This window comes from Aspergillus aculeatus (genome assembly GCF_001890905.1).
Source record: "Aspergillus aculeatus ATCC 16872 unplaced genomic scaffold ASPACscaffold_4, whole genome shotgun sequence".
Taxonomy (NCBI): Eukaryota; Fungi; Ascomycota; class Eurotiomycetes; order Eurotiales; family Aspergillaceae; genus Aspergillus; species Aspergillus aculeatus.
The window spans coordinates 1,084,232-1,109,226 of NW_017962979.1; the positions used below are offsets into that span (position 1 = coordinate 1,084,232).

The 24,995-nt window shown below is 51.7% G+C and overlaps 10 protein-coding genes across 10 annotated transcripts; 6 read left to right on the forward strand and 4 right to left on the reverse strand.

Moving 5' to 3' along the window:
• Positions 1-165: 165 nt before the first annotated feature.
• On the reverse strand, positions 166-1,259 carry ASPACDRAFT_76611 (putative catechol dioxygenase). Its single transcript, XM_020204734.1, has 2 exons — positions 1,001-1,259; positions 166-945 (listed from the first exon to the last, which is right to left on the reverse strand). Exons 1-2 carry the CDS (start codon positions 1,249-1,251, stop codon positions 261-263), a joined length of 936 nt encoding a protein of 311 aa, XP_020058534.1. The 5' UTR covers positions 1,252-1,259; the 3' UTR covers positions 166-260.
• Positions 1,260-2,251: 992 nt separating this feature from the next.
• On the reverse strand, positions 2,252-3,539 carry ASPACDRAFT_41015 (lactonase family protein; the record flags this gene model as incomplete). The annotated part of the gene is made up of 4 exons (XM_020200867.1): positions 2,252-2,607; positions 2,692-3,165; positions 3,224-3,332; positions 3,396-3,539. 4 exons carry the CDS (start codon positions 3,537-3,539, stop codon positions 2,252-2,254), a joined length of 1,083 nt encoding a protein of 360 aa, XP_020058535.1.
• Positions 3,540-4,490: 951 nt separating this feature from the next.
• On the forward strand, positions 4,491-5,359 carry ASPACDRAFT_76612 (uncharacterized protein). The gene is made up of 2 exons (XM_020204735.1): positions 4,491-4,537; positions 4,723-5,359. The coding sequence occupies exons 1-2, from the start codon at positions 4,507-4,509 to the stop codon at positions 5,277-5,279; spliced, it is 588 nt and encodes a 195-aa protein (XP_020058536.1). The 5' UTR covers positions 4,491-4,506; the 3' UTR covers positions 5,280-5,359.
• Positions 5,360-6,268: 909 nt separating this feature from the next.
• On the reverse strand, positions 6,269-7,648 carry ASPACDRAFT_114891 (uncharacterized protein). The gene is made up of 2 exons (XM_020195849.1): positions 7,487-7,648; positions 6,269-7,433 (listed from the first exon to the last, which is right to left on the reverse strand). The coding sequence occupies exons 1-2, from the start codon at positions 7,586-7,588 to the stop codon at positions 6,654-6,656; spliced, it is 882 nt and encodes a 293-aa protein (XP_020058537.1). The 5' UTR covers positions 7,589-7,648; the 3' UTR covers positions 6,269-6,653.
• Positions 7,649-8,321: 673 nt separating this feature from the next.
• On the forward strand, positions 8,322-10,530 carry ASPACDRAFT_114895 (putative GABA permease (Uga4)). Its single transcript, XM_020195850.1, has 7 exons — positions 8,322-8,530; positions 8,585-8,730; positions 8,793-8,840; positions 8,902-9,049; positions 9,104-9,723; positions 9,777-10,161; positions 10,215-10,530. The coding sequence occupies exons 1-7, from the start codon at positions 8,443-8,445 to the stop codon at positions 10,391-10,393; spliced, it is 1,614 nt and encodes a 537-aa protein (XP_020058538.1). The 5' UTR covers positions 8,322-8,442; the 3' UTR covers positions 10,394-10,530.
• Positions 10,531-10,895: 365 nt separating this feature from the next.
• Positions 10,896-12,470, forward strand: ASPACDRAFT_1854188 (uncharacterized protein). Its single transcript, XM_020197369.1, has 6 exons — positions 10,896-11,179; positions 11,234-11,273; positions 11,388-11,512; positions 11,589-11,784; positions 11,869-12,172; positions 12,252-12,470. Exons 1-6 carry the CDS (start codon positions 10,962-10,964, stop codon positions 12,281-12,283), a joined length of 915 nt encoding a protein of 304 aa, XP_020058539.1. The 5' UTR covers positions 10,896-10,961; the 3' UTR covers positions 12,284-12,470.
• Positions 12,471-12,482: 12 nt separating this feature from the next.
• On the reverse strand, positions 12,483-14,874 carry ilv3 (dihydroxy-acid dehydratase ILV3). The gene is made up of 4 exons (XM_020204736.1): positions 14,731-14,874; positions 13,253-14,655; positions 12,866-13,184; positions 12,483-12,801 (listed from the first exon to the last, which is right to left on the reverse strand). The coding sequence occupies exons 1-4, from the start codon at positions 14,799-14,801 to the stop codon at positions 12,753-12,755; spliced, it is 1,842 nt and encodes a 613-aa protein (XP_020058540.1). The 5' UTR covers positions 14,802-14,874; the 3' UTR covers positions 12,483-12,752.
• Positions 14,875-15,969: 1,095 nt separating this feature from the next.
• On the forward strand, positions 15,970-20,829 carry ASPACDRAFT_25385 (uncharacterized protein; the record flags this gene model as incomplete). Its single annotated transcript, XM_020199328.1, has 3 exons — positions 15,970-16,332; positions 16,407-18,944; positions 19,006-20,829. The coding sequence occupies 3 exons, from the start codon at positions 15,970-15,972 to the stop codon at positions 20,827-20,829; spliced, it is 4,725 nt and encodes a 1,574-aa protein (XP_020058541.1).
• A 217-nt stretch (positions 20,830-21,046) lies between these two features.
• On the forward strand, positions 21,047-22,541 carry ASPACDRAFT_114902 (DUF3425 domain-containing protein). The gene is made up of 2 exons (XM_020195851.1): positions 21,047-21,343; positions 21,402-22,541. The coding sequence occupies exons 1-2, from the start codon at positions 21,196-21,198 to the stop codon at positions 22,280-22,282; spliced, it is 1,029 nt and encodes a 342-aa protein (XP_020058542.1). The 5' UTR covers positions 21,047-21,195; the 3' UTR covers positions 22,283-22,541.
• A 1,406-nt stretch (positions 22,542-23,947) lies between these two features.
• On the forward strand, positions 23,948-24,661 carry ASPACDRAFT_41023 (uncharacterized protein; the record flags this gene model as incomplete). The annotated part of the gene is made up of 2 exons (XM_020200868.1): positions 23,948-24,001; positions 24,083-24,661. The coding sequence occupies 2 exons, from the start codon at positions 23,948-23,950 to the stop codon at positions 24,659-24,661; spliced, it is 633 nt and encodes a 210-aa protein (XP_020058543.1).
• Between the last annotated feature and the right edge of the window lie 334 nt (positions 24,662-24,995).

Below are 24,995 nucleotides of genomic sequence, written 5' to 3' on the forward strand. Positions count from 1 at the left end.
GAGTTTCCCCGGATTTTGCGCTGCATCCCTTTAACGTGCTTCGCACGTGGAGTGGCTCTGCGGATTGTTACTGGCAGTATGTATACTAAGGGATTGATGGGTTCAAGGTTGGATGGTTATTTGAAAAGAATTCTATTGTAGAAGATCCACTTCAATTGGCTAGAAGAAACATTCGAGGTATTCATCTCAAAAAGAAAACCACAATCGCTAAAATTTATATACACAAGACATTTTGCACAGAATCAACTCTCTCGGACGTCTTACAACTTCTGACCCTTGTTGAAGCGCTCGAAGGAGGAAACGGGAGGAGCCGAGTTGGGGTTGGGGTGGTGCTTCTTGAGCGCCATCGTGACGTTGTACTCCAGGTCCAAGGTGGCCTTGGGGTCGTCGGTCTTGGGCTTGAACTCAACGATCAGATCGTTCTTGACGGCGAACACGGAGTCGATGTCAAGGTAGGGATCGGTGGAGGGGTAGAGCTGGTTGATGATGGTGGCGTAGTCGGGGTGGGTGATCATGAGGTGGATGTGCGCGGGGCGGAAGGGAGAGCGGTCCATGAGGTTGAGGAGCACACCGGCGGGCCCGTCGGTGGGCAGCGAGTAGGCGGTGGGGTGGTAGCAGTACCAGAAGTACTCGCCGTTCTCGTTGGTGCGGAACTTGCCGCGGAGGTTGTTCTCGCTCTGCTCGGGGTCCTGGAAGTCGTACATCGCGTTGGCGGACGCCTGCCAGATGTCGAGGACAGCGCCGACGATGGGCTTGCCCGTCTCCATGTCGGTGATGCGGCCGTGCATCCAGGTAACCTGGCCGTTGGGGAGGGGGTTCTGGATGATGCTGTCGCCGAGCTCACGGAAGGGGGCGTTGGGAGACCAGAAGGGGCCGAGAATGACGTTGGAGGTGGGGGAGAGACCCTGCTCGGTGACGATCTTGTTGGCGATCTCGTCGACAAGGCTAGAGAGGTCAGCTTGACTGCAGCGACGAAATGTGATACGTCAAGAAAACTTACGACTCGAGACCAATAACGTCGCAGATACGGTGGCACTCGTTGCGGATGGGAGTGCTGATCTGACCGATGGAGTTGATGAACTCAACACCCATCATCCACTCGGCAGGAGTGAGCTCGACCTCACGAGCGAAGTCGTGGATGTGCTTGATCAGAGAGCCCAGAATCACACGAGCACGCTCGGGAGTCTTGGGGCCCATGGCATTGATGACATAGGGAGTGAAGTTGGGGTCCCAGCGAGGTTCGGCAGACATTTTGGCGGTTGTGTGTGAGGGGAGGAAGTTGCTCAAAGACAAACTGTGTGATGATGATGGAGAAGATGGGGAGGAAGAGAATTCAGCGACAGTCTGGAGCACTCGAGGGGTCTATATACACGGTTCAGCCAGGCGTGGCAAGTCTGAATACGGACCGTGACGGCAAATCGTTCGGCTCGTTTGGGGATGTGGGGGGAAGCGCAACGGTAAAACCACTGTTCCCACATGCCGATGCTTTGGAGGATGGCCTGATCGTGCAATTCATGGTCGCGTCTGTCGGATCGTCAGCCGAAAGACGGTAGGATCTTATCAAGGTATCCCAAATCTACTTCTTGGTGGGATATAGTGGTCATTGGCACTCCGGGGGTAGCTAAAAATTGCAGCTGTATGGGTAAAACGTTCGATGGGAGTGGTTGCTGCGATCGCGCGCTGGTGATCCCGGGGGAGCTCTTACCCGCTCGTACCCGCGGCTAAGAGCTCAACTCGGCTGACTCAACTCTGCCCCCCGTGATTTTCTTCCCCGGAGTTGTCAATCCCCCCCAACTCGCCCGCGGTTCCTGGCCTCATCGTGATTGCTCGACTTCTGATTGGCCAATGGCGTTCCCGACCACAGATCGATCTTCTCACGTGACCTTCTCCGAAGTGTCTGCCGTCCGGCACGTGCCAAACTTTCCAGAGCCGGATGCGGATAATGAGGCAAAATTTGTCCGCCAGCTGCCGGAGGGGTGCACAAAGACATCTGACCATACTCGCCTCATGGGGAGTCGGCTTCTAATCATGGTAGTAAATTGAGTACATAGAGGGAAAAACAACTTCCATGTCGATCAATTACCGCAGCGCGCTGACACAGTCTAAGTTTTTTTCCGATTTGATTGGATGAAACACAACCGAACATAAGACATAGCTTGGGACAGCTTGTAAACCACATTGATAAGCAATAAAATTAGACTTGGACTTCATTATCATCTATCTATGTACTTTACAGGCTATTGTCTGCATTCTAATCATACCAGATGGCGTTCATGCCGAATCCCATTTCAGGGATATCAACCCGAGCCACGCGAGCAAGGTTCTCGTCGCGGAAGCGGTAGATTTCGACGAAACCAAGTTGGTCATCACACAGGGCAAGCCACTCGTCGCTGAAATCGCAGGGGCTGACGGCGTTGGAATGTCCGCCGCTGGTCGACGTGGGGTGAATGAACAGCTGGCGCTCGATTTCTCCGCTGGGACCCAGCTTGAAGGCTGTGATGTACCCTGTGATATCGAAGGAGTTTCCGCGGGTGGTTGCGAACAGATATTTGCCGCTCTTGGTGGTGAAAGTCACGTCACCACGGTACTTGTTCCGCGGGGGAAGACCTATGCTGGATTAGTGTCGATCTCAGAGGGCCTCAAAAAGTAAAACATCGAGTCTCGGTGGTTTTTGGGGTGGTTCAGACTTACCGCCAGGAAGCAATGGGTAGGTAATGTGGGTGAAGACTGGCTTATGGGTGCGCTCGTCGATAACGTACACGCCAAGTCGGTTACCCGCCTCCATCAACACATAGAGGTATTTACCGCTGGGGTGCATTTCAACCCAGCGGGGATGGTCACCCGGCGCGGGCGCCTCGAGGCAGTCAACCAACTCCAGCTGTCCCGTGGTAGCATCCTTCTTGTGTGTCCAGATCTTGTTGGCTTGCAGATCGGCCGAGTACAGATATGTCTCCGTGGGGTCAAAGACCATGCCGTGGATGCCGGTGTTCGGCTCATACTCGTAGTTCTGGATGTTCTCGCGCAGACTGCCATCCTCGTTGGTGGAGAAGACATTGCCGTAGCCGGCGTACTTGTAAAAGGGGTTGCCGTAGACGTTGTAGGGGGGCTTGTGCGCGGCGAGCACGAAGATTGCACGGGTGTTGGTATCAGCGCTGGCAGCCAATTCTGCGGGAGGGAGATCAGATTCCGCAAGCTTAGATGCAGCAGAGCAACAATGCCTTACCATGACCAGCGACGGGGTGGGAAGCTTGGTGGACAATGTCGGTAGGACTGTTCACAGCAAAGCTGTTCCACTTCTTCATAGCAGCGCCATAGATGGCTTTTTTGTCGTGCTTTTAAGAATGACTTAGTTTTCCGAGCCAAACTACCAAAGTAGCAGGCAAAAACATGCTTACCGAGAAAGTCATCCAAGAGATAGGCTCCGCCTCGGGGATGTCGGTCTTCTTGACCAGGTCCAGGGTCAAGGCTTCGTCATCGAATGCGACCGTGTAGATGCGTCCTGGAGGGGTCCAGGTACCGACCATGAGATGGTGCTTCATTTTCGTAGGTGGGGTTGCGGTAAAGAGGGAAGCGGAGAATCGATATGTCGGAGTATGACAGAATTGAGCGCTAAAAGAACCAGAAGAGCTCGTCAGAAGGGTGGGCGATGCTGAAACGGAGGGTGCTCGAATTGACGACCAGAGACGGAGCATTATAGAACCATCACTTCTGAGAATCGGAGGAGGGGGAAGAGTATTTCCTAGCGTTAGTTCGGCAGGGAAAAAGTCGAGGCACCGCCGACTCGGGATCTGGAGACAGCCGAAGCCAGACTAGAGCAATGAATGCGGGGAGCGGCAAAAGATTACGGCACCTTGAGGGCATTGACGCCTCAGGCATCTAATTGGTATCTCGAGGCTCAAACATTAGCCTAGTCATTACCTTAGCACTTAAGACATGGCTAGCTTCGGCCTCAACTACAGTAGCACCAGCATTAGCCTGTCCACCGCTACCACGGCCCTATTACCCATAAGGCAAGGCGGACTGAGCTTCCCCAACACATCATTAATCATTAGTGACGCAGACTGTTTCAAATTTGACTAGAACAAGGTTCCCAAGGACTGCAGATCTTCGAGTGAAATAAGGGGGAGAAGGGGCGAAGGGTGCACAGATATACAGTTGGAGGCGAATGGAGCTCCTCATGTAACGGGTACATGCATGTGGGAATAGGAGCTGTGGCACGTAACCAATATCCTAATCAGGATAACAACAAATGCCTCCTCCAGGTTTTCGGGAGGGAAGGCGGAGTGATGGACATTTAGACACGGAGTAGAAAATTCCAGTGGCTGCCCCAGGCCAATCAGGCTGCCGCGGGCGGCACAAAGGCGGGGTTCCCTTCCCCGACTAACGCCATTCATGATCTCACCTTCCCTGCTTCCATCCAACGAGGTACTGATTGCTATACAGCCCTGGTCTTAACTCCAACTGATCGCTGCCGTTTCATCAGACCTACGACATCAGTGCGAAGACATGGCAGCCCAGACCAGTGTCAACTCCGACGGTTTGTACCTTTTATTTCCGTCTCTCTTCCCAAGCTCCGACGACCTTTCACATCACCCCTCGTGTGCTACCTCCAGCCAGCTTTTTCCTCTGGCGTTTCCACCAATTTCATTTGCATATATCTTCTCCTAAGTAACGTACTTAAAAAACCTTATTTGCTAATCTCTCCAATGTCGGCCTCTGTAGCTACCGCGACCTCGGAACTCCAATCCTCTCTCCGTGAGCTCGCTCTCAACACCAACAGTCCTGTGAAAGACATTGCGCGCCCGTCATTACTCCCTCACTCCGCCCTCAAGAAGAAGAAAGCTGCCCCCGTGGCAGATTCCTGGGAAGATGAGGTAGATGAGAGCACCTCCGAGCCCGACGAGCCGGACAACAACCCCGTGCTGTCGCCGTCAATCCGCGCCTCCGAAGGCCCTCTCGACCCTCCCCCTACCCCGCTCTCTCCGCAAACAACCTTAAACCAGCCATGGCCCTCCTACGGCAACGCCGGCTCCATGCCCCGATCATCAGACTCCAAGTCTCCAGTGTCGGGCCGACGGCCCGAGAAGCAGACGGCGGTAGCGAACCGAATGATTGCAGGCGCGCTGGGTATTCGAGCCCCGAAGCGCACGGAAGAGCAGCGGGCATACGATCGAGCGGTGAAAGAGCAGGAGATCAAGCGGAGAAACAAAGAGCGCGAGGAAGCCGCCAAGGCGAAGGAGGAAGAGGAACGGGCGAAGGCGGCTGTATGGGATGCATGATTGCTTTCAAGACTTGGACTCTGTTAGTATAAGGCGTTTACATTTGATGTATTTTGATAACACACTTACTACGCTAATCGAACCCACATATCCTATTTCAATTACTCGTTGCTGAAGCTTAGGTAGATAGGGAGTATATACTGAGTGGGCTCGCGCACAGTGCCCAACATGGCATGTGTAAGCGGCTTGACCAGGGGTGGGCTGATATGGAACGATTTCTTAAATTCTTGGAGGTTCTTGGTTGTTCTTGGTGGTTAGAACTAGCTACGTTCTCCTCATATAAACAAGAGGTGAAGGCCTTTTGACTGGATTACTCAGGAACACCAACATAATGCATATCACAGGTAAAATCAAGCAGCGACTAGCAGTATCGGGCCGAACTATGCTTCCATATCAAGATACTGGATTGGAGGATGAATCTGCCTCTTGATTTTCCCTCCCTGGCCACGAACTTTACAACTCACCAAGATTTTCGTGAAATATATAAGCACCATACTATATTAAAAGACGTGTCAAATTTATGAACGAGTGACTAAAGCAGATAGAATTAGTATATGATCATACGAGACTCTTGAAACATATTGGTTAAGTTTTAGCCAACGTTTGTTGTAACATTCGAGACCAGAGAGGGTAGTTCATTCAATCTTCTTGTGTTTCTGTAAATGTCAATGTAGAGCATGATGGACTGCTCTTCTACTATCCGAGTAACACGGGCAAAGCGAGGCAGACACCCTGGTCTAAACCGGTGCCTGGAGTATCAATACAATCCTAATTTACTGCTGTGTTTCCGCTCTAGGGCTATGTACCAAGTGCGCATACAACTCTCCACCTCTGCCTGCATGCTTCTTCATCAATAAACACTAGAGCACGAAGTACACAGTCTGATTGGTCGTTACACTTCCTCAGATCTGTTCATAAGCAACCTCAAAATACTCATTTCGACTCGAAGATGGAGCAGAAAGGTCAGTCACTTGTGTTTCAATAGCAGCAGAGGATATACTGACTTCGGCATAGAGTCTACCAAGACCGGTATTGGGACAGGTACAGGTACAGGTACAGGTACTGGTACTGCAACTAATACTGCAAGTGGTACTGAGATTCGCTCGTACGCCGTCTGCACTCAGGAACAAGTCCGTTATTAGTGCGGACATTCGAAGGATGGACGTTTTATCAAGTGCAAGAAACATAAGGGAAAACCAGATCTGAGATGCCACAGCGGGAAGTTGGACCATGTTGATACAGAATGGTCGTCACACAAATGCCGTTGGTGTCTGGATAGCGACTAAGAAGCTATGACGATGCTGTGTGAGTGTACAAACCCTCATTAATCCATGAGACAAGTCTGATTAATCAGCGCGTAAAGTCGTCACGTCGTCATCCGTGCTTTCTGCCTCTCCCAGACTCATCCCTCAGGTTGACCTCAAGAACATCTACCTCCCTGGAAGCTGCTTCCGAGTCGACATCGGCTAGCGCAACTGTGGATTCGAAGTCGATTACATGGGCACCCTTATCGGTGATGAGAAAATTGTATCTATTGGTGTCCCCATGAATAAAGCCGAAGGCATGCAGTAGGCGAATTGTCCTCGTACACTCCTCAAGATTTCGTATGCCCGGTGGATATCCTGGAATATCCTCCGTAAGAAAGCCGATGGTCCGTTCCCTTGTATCTTCATAAGCATACCCAATAAAGCGCGGGGCGAGTGGAAAGCCGGATGCAGAGAGCTCGGAGTAGATAGCGACCTCCTGCTGTAGGTACCGAATCTCATGTTTGAATTGCGCGATCTTCAGAATCCATATTTCGCCATCACCCTTGACTCGAAACACACGAGCACCGATCCGAGAAACCGTTGACAGGTCTGAGATATTGTAAAACTTAGCTGTAGAAACGTCGAGCTTTGCGAGATTCAGTCCATGGGGCTTGAATTCGTCGAGAGTGCTTTCAAGGCCGTGAGCGCCCCTTCGCACTGTGATTGTTGTCCATTCTTCCTCCCACCGTGGGAATTTCCGCAGGTGCAGAAGGATTCGGTAGCTATCCGTCCTGTAGTCGGGTGGAATAACATCTCCATCGAAGATCCGCGCATAAACTATGCGGTTATTCTTCCGGATTCGATAGAGATGGTCATTTTCCTCGAGATATAGACACAGTACTTCTTCCTGCATTTATGAGAAAACGTTGAATGAACGAGATACGCGTCTAGTTGACTCACATCCGGATAAGCTACCACAGTGGGCTGGAGTGAAGACGCAAGTGATTCAGTGTCGCTAGAGTCGCTATCACTGGACGACAGGGTGGGCAAAATTCGATGCATAGTTCTAGAATGGATCAACTGATAAGGTGCAGTGGCTGAGGTGGGTTTGTTGACGATAAGGAATGGTTTACAGTAACTATGAAAACCAGCACTAACGATATGTGGTTAGTCGCCAGTAACATAGCTAATGTATTAGTTTGTTCCATTTGCACAAGTGCTGACATCATCACTCTTCGAGCCAGTTGCTTGGTGAGCCAATCACACAGGGAGACCAGACGCGGGAAAATGCACCAAACTGGCTGGCTGCTTCCTAACGTTCCCGAGGCTGTGCCACTGACCTCTATTCCAGCCGTGGTGCTGCAGGAACTAATTTAGTTTGCAGGCGCGAGCAATTTGCATTCTGCATCAACCTGGCTAAACTAGTGCCTGGAAATCTCACTTGTCCAACGACTGGCAGATTGCTCAAGGAGATCGCATCCGGTTCCACTTCGACCATTGCTTTGCAACCGACTAGACCCGCCGATCGGAGGCCCATGCCAGCTCCTATGTGGGGAAGAAAGGCCATCGACTCCATTCAATCCATTCAACGCCCCTGGTACTGGAGACTACTCAACCACTAAATCCCACTAACAGACGCCATTTGCCAGTGAGCATGGAAAAGCTGAACTTTGAGGCAAGACAAAATGGCCTCGACATCCACGGGTACGTGGGTACGCCGCTGCTTGGCAAACTTTAATACATTTCGTCTCCTGCCTCTCCCTTCCGCGCCCCGGAAGTTCAAGCTCTGACCCTTCAAATAACGGGGGCCTTCTCCTGTCGCTCCTTTCATCATCATCACCATATTCATCTTCCCTTCTTCCCTTTACCCCCTCCTCATAGTGAAGCTGCTTGCTCACCATCCACAGCATTCAGCAATGGCAGGCAAGCAGCATTCTCCAACGGCCTCATCCGCCACGTCTAGTGCGGACGGGCTGGCCGATCCCGGAGATTCACAGTTACTTGGTGAGTGACTCGCCTCCTCATTATGCCGATAGCGATTGGCTCACGATGCCTCAGCCACCCTCGGGTACAAACAGGAACTTCGTCGACAATACTCCACGGTCCAGATCTTCGCTGTCGCATTTAGTATCATGGGACTGGTGCCCTCGATAGCATCCACCCTCGCCTTCAACTTACCAGCCGGTCCCGCGGCAATGACATGGGTAATTACACCCAACTCGAAAGACATGCTCAGTGCAGGGTTCAGAATCGCTAATTCTCCTAGGGCTGGCTCATTGCGAGTCTCTTCATTTTTTGCGTAGGATTGGCATTAGTAGGAACACCTTGATCACATTGTTGCTGTGAGCGCAGCTAATACTTCCACCTTGCGCCAGGCCGATATGTCGTCAGCTATGCCCACAGCCGGTGGGCTATATTGGTGGACTCATTACTTTGCAGGCCCCAAATATAAGAATGCGTTAAGCTTTCTGGTGGGATACAGCAACACCATGGGGCTAGTCGGGGGGATGTGCTCGGTGGACTGTGAGCAAATATAGGTTAACAACGAGTCTGAGACATTCGCTTACAGGACGACAGACACACTTACGCTCATGATTCTTGCCTGCGTCTCTATAGCACGCGACGGTGCGTGGTCAGCCTCGAACGGTGTCATCTACGGTGTATATGTTGGCCTTATTCTTGTTCACGCCTTATGCGGCATTTACACAGGCCCCATCATGCCTCGGATCCAGACATTTTGCATTTTCATCAACATCGCCATTATTATCGCCACTGTCATTGCTCTGCCGGTGGGCAAGGTCACTAACGGTGGAACACTCAATCCTGGCAGCTGGGTCTACGGACATGTGGATAACTTGACGACTTGGCCGAAGGGATGGGCCTTCATCCTTGCATTTCTGGCCCCAATTTGGTCTATTGGATTCTTCGACTCTTGTGTGCATATGAGTGAGGAGGCTTTGCATGCTGCGAAGGCTGTGCCCCTAGGCATCGTCTGGTCATCGGGATGTGCGTGCGTGCTGGGATTCTTGGTGCTGAGTATCATTGCCGCCGTGATGGACCAGGATATTAGCACAACATACGATTCCATATACGGCCAACCCATGGCGCAGGTCTATTTCACAGCGCTTGGCAAGAAAGGAGCCTTGGGATTCATGGGAGTGCTGATCGTGATTCAATTCTTGATTGGGCTGAGCTTGGTATGTCTGGGTGAAGCTTTCGCTTGATGTGCATATTCTAACAATAGACATAGATTGTCGCCGCTTCTCGCCAGGCCTGGGCGTTCTCTCGAGATGGTGCCCTGCCATTTTCAAACTACTTTCGCCACGTGAGCAAGCGCATCAAGTATCAGCCGGTACGGGCGATGTGCGGCTTCGTAGCTGTCTGTATTGTGTTCGGTTTACTCTGTTTGATCAATTCTGTCGCCGCCAACGCGCTTTTCTCGCTCTTCGTGGCCAGTAATTACGTCGCTTGGGGCACCCCGATCCTTTGCCGGTTGATTTGGGGTAAGGAGCGGTTCCGTCCGGGCGAGTTCTACACCGGGTGGTTCAGTCGCCCGATTGCAACCGTGGCCGTAGTATGGTTGATCTTTGGTTTGATCTTGTCAATGTTCCCTAGCACAGGCCCGAATCCGAGCCGTGAGTGTCTCCCTCTTCCCAGCGAGGATAATTGGCTAATGATGATGATATAGCATCGAATATGAATTACACAATTGTGCTTAATGGCTTCGTCTGGGTCGCTTGCATGACGTATTACTTTCTGTTTGCTCGCAAGTGGTACACTGGACCCAAGATGACCGTTGACGGGGTTGATTCTCAAGTTGAGAACGACGAGAGCCGGTCTGGAAACAAAGACCCTCCTTCTGCCTAGCATTTAATCTGATAAATAGAGCTGTGATGTTAAAAACATGAAGGATAGATAAGACATAGACTTGGAGTGAATAGATATTTCTATATCTCATTTGCAATTTGTATTTCGACCAATATCGCTGAATACTACGATTCTCCTTCTTTTTCAAATCTATTAAGAAATGGTGGTGCTTTGTTGCAGCAGATCGGTGCTGCTGGCGCGGGGTTGGTGTACCTTCCTCCACTTGGTTGTGATACAGCATATATATATATCCGTGCGAATTTCATAACGCGGCCACCTAAGCTTATAACCATGATGCATCCTTACCCATACAGTGTCCACCTTCTCCCAACATGAGATCCAAATACACCGACTAATTGAGCGCTTTGATAACCGACATCACTTGGCTTGATGTACTGCGACCTGACTGGGAAAACGAGCTCGACTGATGCCTGAGGCACCATATAATCAACTCCATGCTGACTCATCTACCAAATTGGGTTATCGGACTAATTACGTATCGCGCGTTTCGAGGATGCATGTCAAAGTTACGGACAACCTCTAACGACTAACAGAAATCCCCTCTCCAATGCCAGCAAATATGCTCTCCAGGATTTTGTTCAAGAGGGCCGGGGCCAGCCAGCGCCCAGCGGGCCTCGCGCGCCTGTTCTCCTCTACCACCCAGCGGATGGACCCCGATCTGTCTTACCAAGTCTTCAAGCCCGAGAAGGACGAAGTAAGCCGGGACCCGATCATCTTCCTGCACGGCCTGTTCGGCTCGAAGCAAAACAACCGGAGCATCAGCCGGTAAGACAGCCCTGCGTATTATGTGGTAGCGGATAACTGACAATGACAACGCAGCGCATTGGCCCGCGACCTCAAATGCGAGATCTTCACCGTGGTATGCATGTATATGCCCTGCTTATCTTGAGTCGCGTTGGGCTTTATGTTATTCAGACGGCCTGAACTCACAGGCTAGAGGTTCTGATTCTGATGTTCTTGGTGGTGTGGCTAGGACCTCCGAAACCACGGCCACTCGTTCCACGCCGAGGAGCACAATTACTCCGTGATGGCGGAGGATGTGGTCCAGTTCATGCAGCAGTTGAAGCTGGAGAAGGCTGCGTTGATCGGGCACTCGATGTATGAACTTGTCCCCCTTCTGCCAGCCCAACATTCAGAGAGAATTTCTGGGACCACACTGACCCCCGCCATGTAGGGGCGCCAAAGCCGCAATGACCGTCGCCCTCGAATCCCCGCGTCTCGTCTCGGCGCTGGTCCCGGTGGACAACGCCCCGCGCAACGCGCCCCTCAAGAGTGACTTCGGCAAGTACGTCCGCGGCATGCAGGAAGTCGAAGCCGCCAAGGTCACCAAGCAGTCCGATGCCGATAAGATCCTGAAGGAGTATGAGGAGGTATGCCTGCCGTTTCCCCCCAACACACAGCCCCCCTCCTTCCCCTTGCGCCTTCCCCATGATGTAAGAGCTAACCAGAAAAAGTCGCTCCCCATCCGCCAATTCCTCCTCACGAACCTGATACGCTCCGAGGAGGACCAGACCATGAAATTCCGCGTCCCGCTCGCCGTCCTCGGCGAGTCGCTGGTCGACATGGCCGACTTTCCATACGCGGAGCCCGGCGCGAAGCAGTACGAGGGGCCGACGCTGTTCGTCCGCGGCACCCGGAGTCGCTACGTGACCGACGATGCGATCCCCGCGATCAAGGCGTTTTTCCCGCAAGCGCGGATCGCGGATGTTGAGGCGGGCCATTGGTTGATCTCCGAGAACCCGGAGGCGTTTAGGCTTGGTATGTATTCCCCACATCTTCTCGTGCGTGAGGAGGCTTGGTTGGTGGGCTAACGATTTTGTGTTTGTGCTTGTTTTAGCGGTGGTTAAGTTCTTTAAGGAGTTGGATTAGGTATTGAAGTTGGTTGAACAGGTTGGGGGGTGGGGGGTGTATATAGGTTAGGTCTGGGTTCGGGAGTAGATTCGTGCGCGTGATAGAGCTAGAGCTAGAGCTAGAGCTAGAGCTAAAGCTAAAGCTAGAGCTAAAGGTTGGTTGCATGTATAAAAGATTTCTTTCTTCAACGTTTCAATAGAATGGTATCATCATCATTGGTTGTTCTTCAGTAGATAAAACATACAGGAGGCGGTAGATAGTAGGAAATTGTATATAACACAGGAAACAAATCTTGCTTTTGGTCTTGCAAAAGAGAAATTCGCCGAACCCAAAACCAGGGAGATATAAGAACCGAACCAGACCCCAGGCTCACCCTGACAAGAAAGAGCAGATTACAATCCTGTAGGATGGAGGAGGAGCTAATAAGACATAATCGTAGAAGATGGGGGGTTAGTTGGAATAGAAGTTACAGTCCACGGCGTGATGTTTAGTCGAGGGCATCGGTGATACAGCCGTGGCTGGCGTCCTTGACAAGTCTAGGGGAGAAGCATTAGTGAGAATCCTTTAATGATGGAATGTTTCAGAAAAGAGTATACGTACCTAGCGTACTTGCCAAGAGTTCCGCGGAGGGTCAGACCAGTAGGAGGCAGCTTGCCGGCAGTCTTATCGGCCTCCCACTGCTGTCTTCTCGAGGCCAGCTCTGTGTCGTCGACATCCAGATCGAGGACACGCTTCTCAGCGTCGATGGTGATCACATCGCCGTCCTTGACCAGACCGATGGGACCGCCGACGGCGGCCTCGGGGACGATGTGGCCGATGAGGAATCCGTGAGAACCGCCGGAGAAGCGTCCGTCGGTGATCAGGGCGCAAGAGTTACCGAGACCGGCTCCCATCAGGGCGGAAGAGGGCTTCAGCATTTCTAGACGGCAAGAGTTATTAGCGAGGTCTTGAGGGTGTCAAAAAGAAGCACTGGTTGTAGTCACTTACCGGGCATGCCAGGGCCTCCCTTGGGGCCGCAGTAGCGGATGACAACAACGGTCTTATCCTCCTTCTTGATCTCATTGCGCTCGAGGGCGGCAATGAAGTCGTCCTCATCATCGAAGACGCGGGCCTTACCGGTGAAGACGAGACCCTCCTTACCAGTGATCTTACCAACACTACCACCAGGGGCCAGAGTACCCTTCAAGATCTGGATGTGACCGGTGGGCTTGATGGGGTTGGACAAGGGACGGATGATCTTCTGATCCTCGGGGAAGTCGGGAACCTTCTCCAAGTTCTTGGCCAGGGTCTGACCGGTAACAGTCATACCGGATCCATCAATGATACCCTCCTTGAGCAGGAACTTGAGCAGGGAAGGAGTACCACCGATGTTGTGCAGATCGGCCATGACGTACTTGCCAGAAGGCTTCAAGTCGGCCAGGAAGGGTGTGCGGTCGGAAACAGCCTGGAAATCTTCGATGTCGAGCTTGATGCCAACGGAGTCCGCGATGGCGATCAAGTGGAGAACAGCGTTGGTGGAGCCACCGGTGATGTTGACGACAATCATGGCGTTCTCGAAAGCCTGACGGGTCAGGATATCGCGGGGGCGGATGTCCTCCTTGAGAAGGGTCTTGATGGCCTCACCGGCTGCGAGACACTCAAGGTACTTGGCCTGGGACTCGGCAGGGTTGGAAGAGGAACCGGTCAGGGTCATACCCATGACCTCGATGGCGGTGGCCATGGTGTTGGCAGTGTACATACCACCGCAAGCACCGCCACCAGGGCAGGCGTTGCGGATGATGTCAAAGCGCTCGGGCTCGGTGATCTCCTTGCTCAAGAACTGTCCGTAGGCCTGGAAGGCGGAAACAATGTCGATATCCGCGTTGTTCTGCATGGAGGCGCAACCGGGCTTGATGGTACCTCCGTAGACCATCAAACTGGGGCGGTTGACTCTGCCCATCGCCATCAACACACCGGGCATGTTCTTGTCACAGCCGGGAATGCTGATGTTGGCATCATACCACTGACCGCCCATGACCGTCTCGATGGAATCCGCGATCAGGTCACGGCTCTGCAGGGAGAAGCGCATACCCTTGGTACCCATACTGATACCGTCACTGACACCTACGGTGTTGAATTGGAAGCCAACCAGTCCGGCCTTCTGAACACCCTCACGGACACGGTTGTTCAGGTCCATCAGGTGCATGTTGCAGGGGTTACCGTTGTACCACACAGACGAGATTCCAACCTGAGCCTTGTTCATGTCCGCCTCGCTGAGACCAGTGGCGTACAACATCGCCTGGGAGGCACCCTGCGAGATGGGCTGGGTGATATGGCGGGAGACCTTGTTGAGGCCGGCATCCTTGTCGTCGGCGTTCTGGTGTCTGGGAAGGGTGGTGGACAGCGAGCGGCTATGTATTGCAAAGACATGAGTCAGTATGTGTCCAGTATCATGCAAAGAGCTAGACAACAAAGGTATCACTCACCTGTTCAGAGAGCGCTGGCTGAGGCTCCGGAGAGCGGCGGGCATACGCCCGCGGGTCTGTGAGAGAAGCATTGCCGAATCGAGAGCACGCAACTCACGGGGTATCAAACGGAAGCTTGATTGAGGAGAGAAGGGTCGGATGAGGGGTAAGAGAGAAGTTTAGAAACTCTGGGCCATAACACAAACAGGAATAATATAAGGGATCATCCGAAGGTCAAGCAGAGAGTCACACACAGCTGGGAAAAATGAGCCGGGGGGCCTCCGCAGCGAAGTCGGGGCCGGAGTTGGACAGATTCTCCCCGCCACCCAATCCTTGCCCATCGTTTGTCAGCCATTACCCAATCATCGGCCCGGCTGGGATAACTCAGGCCGGTCTCGACTGCTTTTTCTGGGGAGCTACCCCAAGCTAGCTGTTCTGAGCTTAGTAGCCCGGTACATCAGTTCCACCGCTTCCGACACAGCTGTGATGTAAGATTAGGTCACGGTACGCTTGCCCAAAACAGGCCGAGGTTCTTGCCGCTTTAGTAGCTTCCTGTAAAACACCTCAGACGCCCGTTGTTGTGATACTTGTCTTCCCTTGACCGATTTTGTTGTATGCTCCTTCAGACTTCTCGATCTTCTAGGGCCACTAATGAGTCTGTTACATGGCTACGATCTCATAATATCCTATAATCTTGCTGGAAAATACACATTGCCTTGCTCCCTCCGCAAAATGATGCTCTCGTGCGACCAATTGTATACGATAACTTACCTACAACCAGCATCAAGTTTATCGAGCCAACCATGACAAGCTAGTACTAAATGCGACATGAATACAATCAATCGTTCTATACTCGACCTTGGAAACCTGTTTGTAGGGTGATGTGGAATCAATGGCGAGCTCAAGTGTTACAATGTGCACCGTCGTCTGGCAGAAGAACAGTAACAACCTCCCACCTGATCAAAGCGGATCTTGTGAGCTTTGGACTGAAGGCTTTTTCTGAGGACTAGCCTAGTCCTTTCTTGAATGTTGTTGTATTCAAAGTATTTACTGGAAGCATTACTGCCTTCCTTGATATCGCAAGCAAGGGAACGCGGCAGGAATGCAGGTGGTATGCAAGCCCTGCAGCACCCTTGCCATTAGCCAGGAACCGACTTCTACGCGTTTACTCTAGTCTGCCTTCTTGTCTTTCTGTCGCACCTATCCCCTCACCTTTGTCGACAAATTCGCACCTACCGAGGTGCTGAGGTTCCATGCGGGATGACATTCAGTCGCGAAATGGTGTCCATCGTGATTAACGCCTTGGGTGTTTCGCTAATAACTGTTTGTACGGTACCAGCTTTGCTCACGATAATCCGTCGCTTTCAAGAACCGAAGATCGATTGTGCATCCGATTTACCAGACACGTCTGAGACGCCGCTCTTCGGTCTGTCGAGTTATCAAGATGAGGACGGAGAAGCCACACAAGGGTCACTGGAAGCATTCTCAGCTTCGTGGCAGCGAGTCGCTATAGTACTCTTATCGGTCATTGGGTTTGGGGTATCATTGTCGCAGGCTATCATTTCAATTGAATCGGGTCAACGCCAATATGTTATTCCCTTCTGGTTGCAGATGGGGGGATGGGTACGTCCTCTACCACTATCAGCGCACTCATTGACTTCACTAGCGTAGCTCGAGTCTGATCTAACAATTAATAGATGGTACTTTGTCTACAAGCCGCCAGTTTCTTCCTCGAATCGGCACCAATCAAACGATATATTCTCGGAATGTACGCGTCTGCGGCTAGCTGTGCGATGATAATGATGCCATGTGTGAATCTTGCGCTTCTCTGGCGCTCTGGAGAGTTTGATGAACTTGGCCGCTTGTCCACGAGTCTCATGATGAGCCAGATTGGCCTGGCGTGTTTACGAGGCTTCTTCTGCGTCTTGATACCCAGGCGTCCCAACGTATACCACCAAGGACAGGTGGTAGACCAAGAAAAGAGTGTGAGCATTTTTGGCAGAATAACGTTTAGCTGGGTCAACGGTCTCTTGCGATTTGTGGCGACGAACAAGACCTTGGAGCTGGATGACCTCCCAAAATTGCCATTAAGCGCTCGCGCTCAAACTCTTCATGCACGGCTTGAAAGAATGCGCAACTCTCGGGAGCTGTGGAAGGCGCTTATACTGGGACATGTCAGGCCTCTCATGCTACAAGGCACGCTAAGCATAATTCAATGTCTGCTTGGATTTGGACCTCAGGTAGCTTTGTTTGGGATCCTAAAGTCACTCGAGGATCGTTATTCTTCTCTAGGTGACGCAAACCCCACATGGGTCTGGGTTCTTGGGCTGGGAGTAGTCCTAGTTCTGTCTTCCAGCATTGAATCATGGTTATGGTGGATCATTTATTCTCAGTTATGGATTCCGATTTACGAAGGAATCTCAGCTCTAGTGTTTGCCAAATCATTGCGGTGCAAGGACGTGAAACAACTAAGCTACTACAGTGAACAAAACGAAAATGATGATGACGCTGAAGAGACAGAAGCGTTGGAGCAACAAGGAAGCCGCCAAACTGTTATCAATCTAGCTACCGTGGACTCCAAGCGCATCGCTGACTTTGTCATGTATAACTACCTGATTCCATCTTGCATTCTTCGACTGGTCATGGCGTCTGCCTTTCTGGTTCAATTGATCGGATGGAGAAGTTTACTGGCTGGTGGTGTTGCGGCCGTTCTGGTGACACCGATGAACACCCACTTGACCAAGAAATATTCGGCAGCCCAGCAAGATTTTATGAACGCTAGCGACAAACGAATGAGTGTGGTAGCGGAAGTTCTACATGGGATACGACAAATCAAGTTTTCAGCTCTGGAACAGCAATGGCAGGATCGAGTGTCAGAAAAACGCCGTATCGAGCTCAAGTACCTATGGAAGACATCCCTATACACCACTGGCATGGTTTCTGTCTGGATTATGGGACCGCTCTTATTATCTGCAGTGTCTTTGACTGTGTACGCGCTGACCCATGGCGAATTGTCTGCGTCGGTAGCATTCACTGCACTTGCTGTCTTTGGATCCTTAGAATCTGCTTTGGCGAGCTTGCCTGATCTAATGTCCAAAGCAATGGAGGCTAAGATTAGTGCTTCCCGCATTGATCAATACTTGAACTCGGCAGAAAAAGCTCCCTATACATCCGATGTCGACGAGATATCGTTCGACAACGCCACGATTGCATGGCCGGCACAGGATGACGAAGACGAGCAATCTGATTGGGAAGATGAAGAGCGATTTTGCCTTCGCAACCTTAACATTCGATTTCCGCCCAAAGGATTGAGTGTCATTGCTGGCAAGACTGGCTCCGGAAAGAGCTTGCTTTTGGCCTCAATCCTAGGGGAATGCGATGTCTTGGGTGGAATGGTGGCCATTCCGCACAGCCCCCCGTCTGCTGAACGATTTGATGAGAGAGCAACACGTCATGACTGGATTATTGACACAGCTGTGGCTTATGTGGCCCAGAATCCATGGATGGAGAATGCGACAATCAAGGATAACATTCTTTTTGGCCTTCCTTACGATCGCTACCGGTACCGCAAAGTCCTCCGTGCTGTTGCATTACAGAAGGATATAGATATGCTACCTGATGGTGACTATACCGATATTGGTGCCAATGGAATCAATCTTAGCGGCGGCCAGCGGTGGCGCATATCATTCGCGCGTGCTCTGTACTCGCGAGCAGGAATACTGATTATGGATGATATATTCAGCGCGCTTGATGCCGAAACAGGACGTCACCTTTATGAGCGTGCCTTGACAGGAGAACTTGGTCAGAATAGAACTCGGATTCTCGTCACCCACCATGTGGGTCTTTGCCTGCCTCGGACAGATTATTGTGTTCTTCTTGCGGATGGAATCATGATCCACGCCGGTACGAAGGAGGAATTGGCCGCAGCCCAAAATCTGGCCGACTTTCTGGATCAGACTGCGGAAACAACAGTGCCTGAAACCCCAACCGAGGTGCAGGGACCCAAAGTCTCATCGAAGCGTGTGTCCACGAACTCGCGCAAATCTACGAACTCGCGTCTCTCGACGGCCACCAGCATTCACACCCTCAGGAGATTCACTGAAGATGAGAAGCGTGAGAGGGGGGCTGTTTCTACCAAAGTCTACGTTGCGTATCTGACCAAGGGGAACTGTCTCCGTCTTTGGACAGTGGTCTTCCTGGCGTACAGCGCTTTCATGGCTCTTCTAGTCGGTCGGGTATGGACATCTCTGATAACTCACAAAATCCTGGTTCTTGATAGCTAGCTAACAATACTAGTCCTGGTGGGTCAGCGTCTGGACAAATGCGTCCACCCCATCGTCTGATGCACCGAATCTTGCCCGTGTTCGTGACCACACCAACAGCGAAGTGTGGACACTCGAAGCCGACGAGGATTTGATGTTCTATCTGACCGTGTATATTGGCTTTTCTGTCGCTGCATGTATTGTGGGCACGATTCGCACATTAGCTCTCGCATTCGCTTCGCTGGAATCCTCCCGTCAACTATTTAATGATCTACTGTATACCGTCCTCAGGTCTCCCCTGCGGTGGCTGGATACCGTGCCCATTGGTCGCATTCTCAACCGGTTCACATCTGACATCAACATCCTTGACTGGAGGCTTGGATACGACATTGGCCACCTTGTTTACAAAATCTTGGAGCTGGTAGGTATTCTCGCTGCCGGACTGTTAGTCTCACCTCTTCTCCTGGTGTTCGCTTGTATTCTGCTGGCTCTTTGCTTTCAGCTGTCGAGGATATATCTGGTTGGCATGCGAGAGATCAAACGATTGGAAAGCACCTCAAAAAGCCCGGTTTTGGAGCGTTTTGGATCTACCTTGGTCGGACTTGGAACCATTCGTGCCTTCCACAAGACAGAGGTATACATCAAAGACATGTACGCTCGAATTGACCGACACGCACAGACAGCTTGGTACCTTTGGCTCCTGGATCGCTGGCTTGGTATCCGGATGAGTATTGCAGGCGCCCTTCTGTCAACGATCACAGCGGCGCTAGTTGTGTACATTCCCCACATCACGCCTGCTCTGGCGGGCTTTGCAATGAGCTTCGCGCTACAGTATAATTATGCCGTGGCCATGGGCTTGCGCTTCTACGCAAATGTGGAGACAGATATGAACTCCACAGAGCGCGTGTTGGAATACTCTGGTATCGACATGGAAGACCAAGGTGGTGTAGAGCCACCTGCCGCTTGGCCTACTCGTGGAAGAGTAGAAGTGGAAGACCTGGTGGTGGGATATGCGCCCGATCTACCTCCAGTGCTTAGCGGGCTCAACTTCAGCCTGGAGCACAACCAACGCTTGGGGGTAGTAGGACGTACCGGGGCTGGAAAATCCTCGCTAACTTTGGCGTTGTTCCGCTTCTTAGAGGCTCGGCGTGGTCGAATTTTTGTTGATGGTCTAGACATCTCACAGATCAAGCTCCAGGCTCTGCGGAGCCGTCTTGCTATCATTCCACAGGACCCCGTGCTCTTTTCGGGCACCTTGCGGTCAAATTTAGATCCATTCCACGAACACACTGATATAGAGCTCTACAACGCGCTAGAGCGAGTACACCTCGTCTCGTTCGAGGATACCCTGACTTTGGCCTCACATTCCAGCCACGAGCCCTTCAGTGACAGCAGCACATTACCATCCTCGTCTGCCTCTTCGACCACAGGCCCTCTCAAGACAGTGAACTTCTTTGCTTCACTCTCATCGATGGTCTCTGAGGGTGGTCTCAACCTTTCCCAAGGGCAGAGACAGCTTCTCTGTCTTGCTCGAGCCATTGTCTCCCAGCCTAAAATTATGGTTCTGGACGAGGCAACTTCCGCCGTAGATATGGAAACCGAGGCCTTAATTCAACGGTCAATCCGGGAGGAATTCGGACGAAATGCGACATCTCTTCTAGTCATTGCGCATCGCCTCAGCACCGTTGCTGATTTCGATAAAATCCTGGTTCTGGACGCGGGCAAGGCAGCCGAATTCGGTACACCACAGGAGCTGATGGCTATTGAAGGGGGTGTATTTCGAAATCTGGTGCAGAACAGTGGGGAGAAAGCAGTGCTGGAAGAGATGATTTGGGGAAAGGAGAGGAAAGGTGTATAAATTGACTGGGTTCATTGGCGTGGCGTGATGTTGCAAGCTGTATATACTACTCAAGTTCATTATAATGACAAGAAATGAGACTGGCTGGTAATGATGGTAATGACAGGACGAAACGGGGGGGTGGAGAGCCAACGGGGTTAAATTTAGCTCCGGTTTCCTCCTCCCATAAAACCCCCGGGCGGATCCAGCCTGGGTTAGACTTCAATCCTGGTTCCTTCTTCTGAACTTCTTATCTTTCACTAACCTTAAATCAGCCATTGCATTGTTGCACTATCGCGGGTTCGATTTCCACACCCTACCATCAAACCGTCACAGTTGAGGATACTTACTTCATACCTGTCCAACTGGATGGGATCGGAATCGGAAATGCATCTGGTGAAGGAAGAGCGCACTCGCGCTGCTATCTCGATTGTTACGGCCAGTTCTGAGGTGGACCCTGAGGATGACTGGGCCGGCATGGGAGATCGCAAAGAACGACGGCGACGACAGAATCGTCTAAACCAGCGGGCCTACCGTGAGCTGCTCACTTATCAAGTAAACTCACTATCTCATGACTGACAGTACTCCTCTAGGGAAACGCAAACAAGCAACGCGGCAAACCCAGACTCAACCACCGAATCAGGTAATACGAAGAACGGTCAAAACGGAGGAACCCATGAGCAGCAGCGACGAACAGATGATCACGGTCCTCTCACCATCGATCTCCTCCCCCAACTCGATCACGAGTCCCTCCACATCTCCTTCCACATCTGCATCATCATCCACATCCTCCTTCTCCTTCTCAACACGACCACCACCCCAATCGCAAATCCGCAGCAGCACGAGCACGACCACCAGCCCGCGCCCCGACCGCAAACCCTGCACCGACCTGACCACGCAACGACACCTCCAAACCCTCCTCACCGACTTCACCCGCGTCGCCTACGCCTCCTACATCCACGGCTCCCCGACCCTCGACCACCTACTGACGCTCAGCCGCATGAACGTCTACCGCGCCTTCGCCACCAACATGGCCACCCTGGGCATGGGCACTGGCGCCGAGTGGATGCACGACGACGCCCTCTCCCCCTTCACGACCCTGCAGCCACACAGCGCCCTCGACCCGACCGCGCTGCCGCTGCACCTGCGCCCCACGAAACTCCAGCAGACCGTCCCGCACCACCCGTGGCTGGACTTCTTCCCCCTGCCGCGGCTGCGCGACAACCTCGTCGCCATGGCCGACCGCTTCGACGACGAGGAGCTGTGTCTGGATATCATGGGGTTCTGGGACTCGCCCACGCAGACGTACAGTCTGCTGGTGTGGGGGGAGCCGTCCGACCCCGGCAACTGGGAAATCACCGAGGACTTTCTGCGGAAATGGCCATGGGTGGTGCGCGGGTGCGCCGAGTTGTTGGCTAGTACGAATCGGTGGCGGGCGCGGAGGGGGGAGAAGTTGCTCTTGCGGTATTTGTGATGGCCTTACCCTCTTTTGTGGGAGGAAAAGATTGTAATTGTCCAATGTATGTACAGTACAGCGTAGGATCCTTCTTTGCGATGTGGTGTTAGATCTCTTCCGCGACCTGCGTCATTCTCCGCAAACCACACTACCTATATCCTCTAAGCTAGATCATTCCATGCAAACGTTCTAGGCTCCATATAATAAGCCCGACTATAGGGAGTGAAGCCCATGACGCACCACCACCCTCCCACTAAGCGCAAATAAGCCCACCGGGCGCCCCGGCCCATCAGAAATTCCGTGACCGGTCTGCACCTTAAGTCGTGGCGTGGCCAATGAGAAGCGCAAGGGTCCGTTTTGTAGGCTCCATGCTTGGCGCGGTGGTGTATTTGTCATCCACTGACTGAAACATGTGTATTGGCTAGTATTTACAGCCCTATGACGAGGTGGTAAAATACCATATGGTACTCTAGTGTTGAAGTAGACGCTGTTTGGTGGTTACCAGACTGAGGTCTTGCGAGGAATATTCCCTGAACTTCGGCGTAGTCCAAATGCTGAATATGCTGCTCGTTTGGATGATTCAGAGAGGTTGGATGATATGATCATGGAAATGTGGTGTGGTGGCATATGGTGTAAACCCAACGGCAACATCAAGTTCCAGTTGAGCTCTCAAATGCAAGGCAGGTGGTATAGTGGTGTTGTACAAGTGAAGACAGTGAATCTGTCAGCAGCAAGACATACAATAGTGATGTCTCCCGGAATCTTCTCCACTCACTAAGTTTTGGCGCTCTGAAAGCACGTAGTTGGTAATGTTGAAAAGAAGTCTTGCTTGAGTCGAACTTCACTCAGCCCCAAGGCGGGTGGTGCTATGGGAGACACATTTTGAGGAGAAATTGTATCGGGGCTGTGAGCAGGAGCATAGGAGTGATTTTAGCTCATGACCACCCAAGTGCCATTGAGCTGCTCAGTCAAAAGTAGAGTTCAATCTATCAAGATCTCTACAATCCCAGAGATTATGTAACTTTCAAGCCTGTAGGTAGACTACGAGGAGATTCGGCTTCACATATTCTTACACAATACCCAATCTCCGACCCCGGCTGGGCAACATCTTACACGTTTTATGGGTCTTGGAAAAATAGCCGCCTTATGTCCCAGATGAAATCTATGCGTTACATACACGCAAGAGAATTGACCTCGTTGCAGTTAAGTTTAAGTAGCGCACTACACAGATGGTCGCATGTCACTGTGAGCTTGAAGCATAGGCTACCAGATGAATGTCAGATCAAAGTTGGTAACACAGCAAAGTGAGTTCGCCCCTTTAGGCCACTTTACAGATCCAACCAAAAGTCTTGTTCCTGACTCCTCCCGTTTCTTCTCATCTTCTCCATTTCCTGAGCTAACCCTCTTGTCAAATCAAGGAGAACTCCGGAGAGAGGTCACCAATTTGGTGTCCACCAAGATGACTAAAAGAAAGGTACCTACATCTAGCCATGCAGAGGTGCCTTCAAAAAAGAAAGCCATCAACCCTGCCGCTGTCTCTCTATCAAATCTCCGAAACATGATCATGGAAAAGGCGAAAACGTAAGTCTTCTCTTGTTGAAAGTTGGTGAACACTCCTCTCATAAAGGGTTAGCACAAGTATCCAGCAAGGTCCGCCTGAACTGACCATAGAATGCGGCCAATATGCGTATTCCGTTTCCCTTCTGGAAGCTTGTTCAAATTCCGCTTTCATCAAGCGTGAGTACGGTTCGGGCAGTAAGACGGTGAGAGTTCTGCTAGTGTACAGCCCATATCTTTCCAGCTGATAGCCTCGGACAGAAGAGCTACACCCTGGTGCTTCAAGATGATCCCCGGGTGGTCGAATATGTGGTCAGATATTTACACTGGGGAGTGTCTTACGTGTACCACGCCAAGCAGCCATCTAGCAACACAATGCTCAAGAAGCGCAAACTGGCAACCGAAAGCCGCATGGACACCCAAAGCAAGAACATGGGCACTCAGTCGAAGAGTCCTGCGCCTGGTCGAGATTTATCCTTGGTCGCTATCTACTTCTTTACTCGGCTCTATGCACTGGCCAAGCGCCTCGAGGCCGATGGTCTCAGGAGAGCCTGCAGAGATGCTATTGCGAGGGCACTCAGCGTTGACATGGACAGAGCCTCACTGATGCGCGCAATCAAGGAAATGTATACTTGCTTTGATGAGAGTGACCAGGTGCTGCAAGACACGGTTGTGTCAGTTGCCCTCAAGAACCTGCTTCGCTTGCCAGCGCACAAAGGCGAGGGAGGGCGTAAGTCGACCTTGAAGGATGTTCTTGATGCTACTGCCTCTTTCTGCCGTGATCTGAGCATAGAGTTGGTGAAAGCTACGCCGCAGCATGATGAAAAACGACGCCATTGACAGTGATGATGATGAGGAGGATGGAGATGATGGAGAAGGCTATGCTAACGATGGAGATGACCCCAATGATAGAGAATGGACCCCATGACGGCAATGAGAGGTGAGGGAGGGGGAAAGCTTTCGGTGACGTTGTCGCGGCATGAGGAAACACATTTAAGTATCTCGTTCTCGCAATATTCTCTCATAAGTTTGATGATAATGAGTGATGTATTACATCTAAATGGCCAATCAAACTCTTGCGCATCTGAGATCTTCAATTCTGGATTCTGCATGCACGGCTAAGTGAGCGCCTACTGATACTTCGAGATATGTGACTCTTCCTCCTTCGACCACT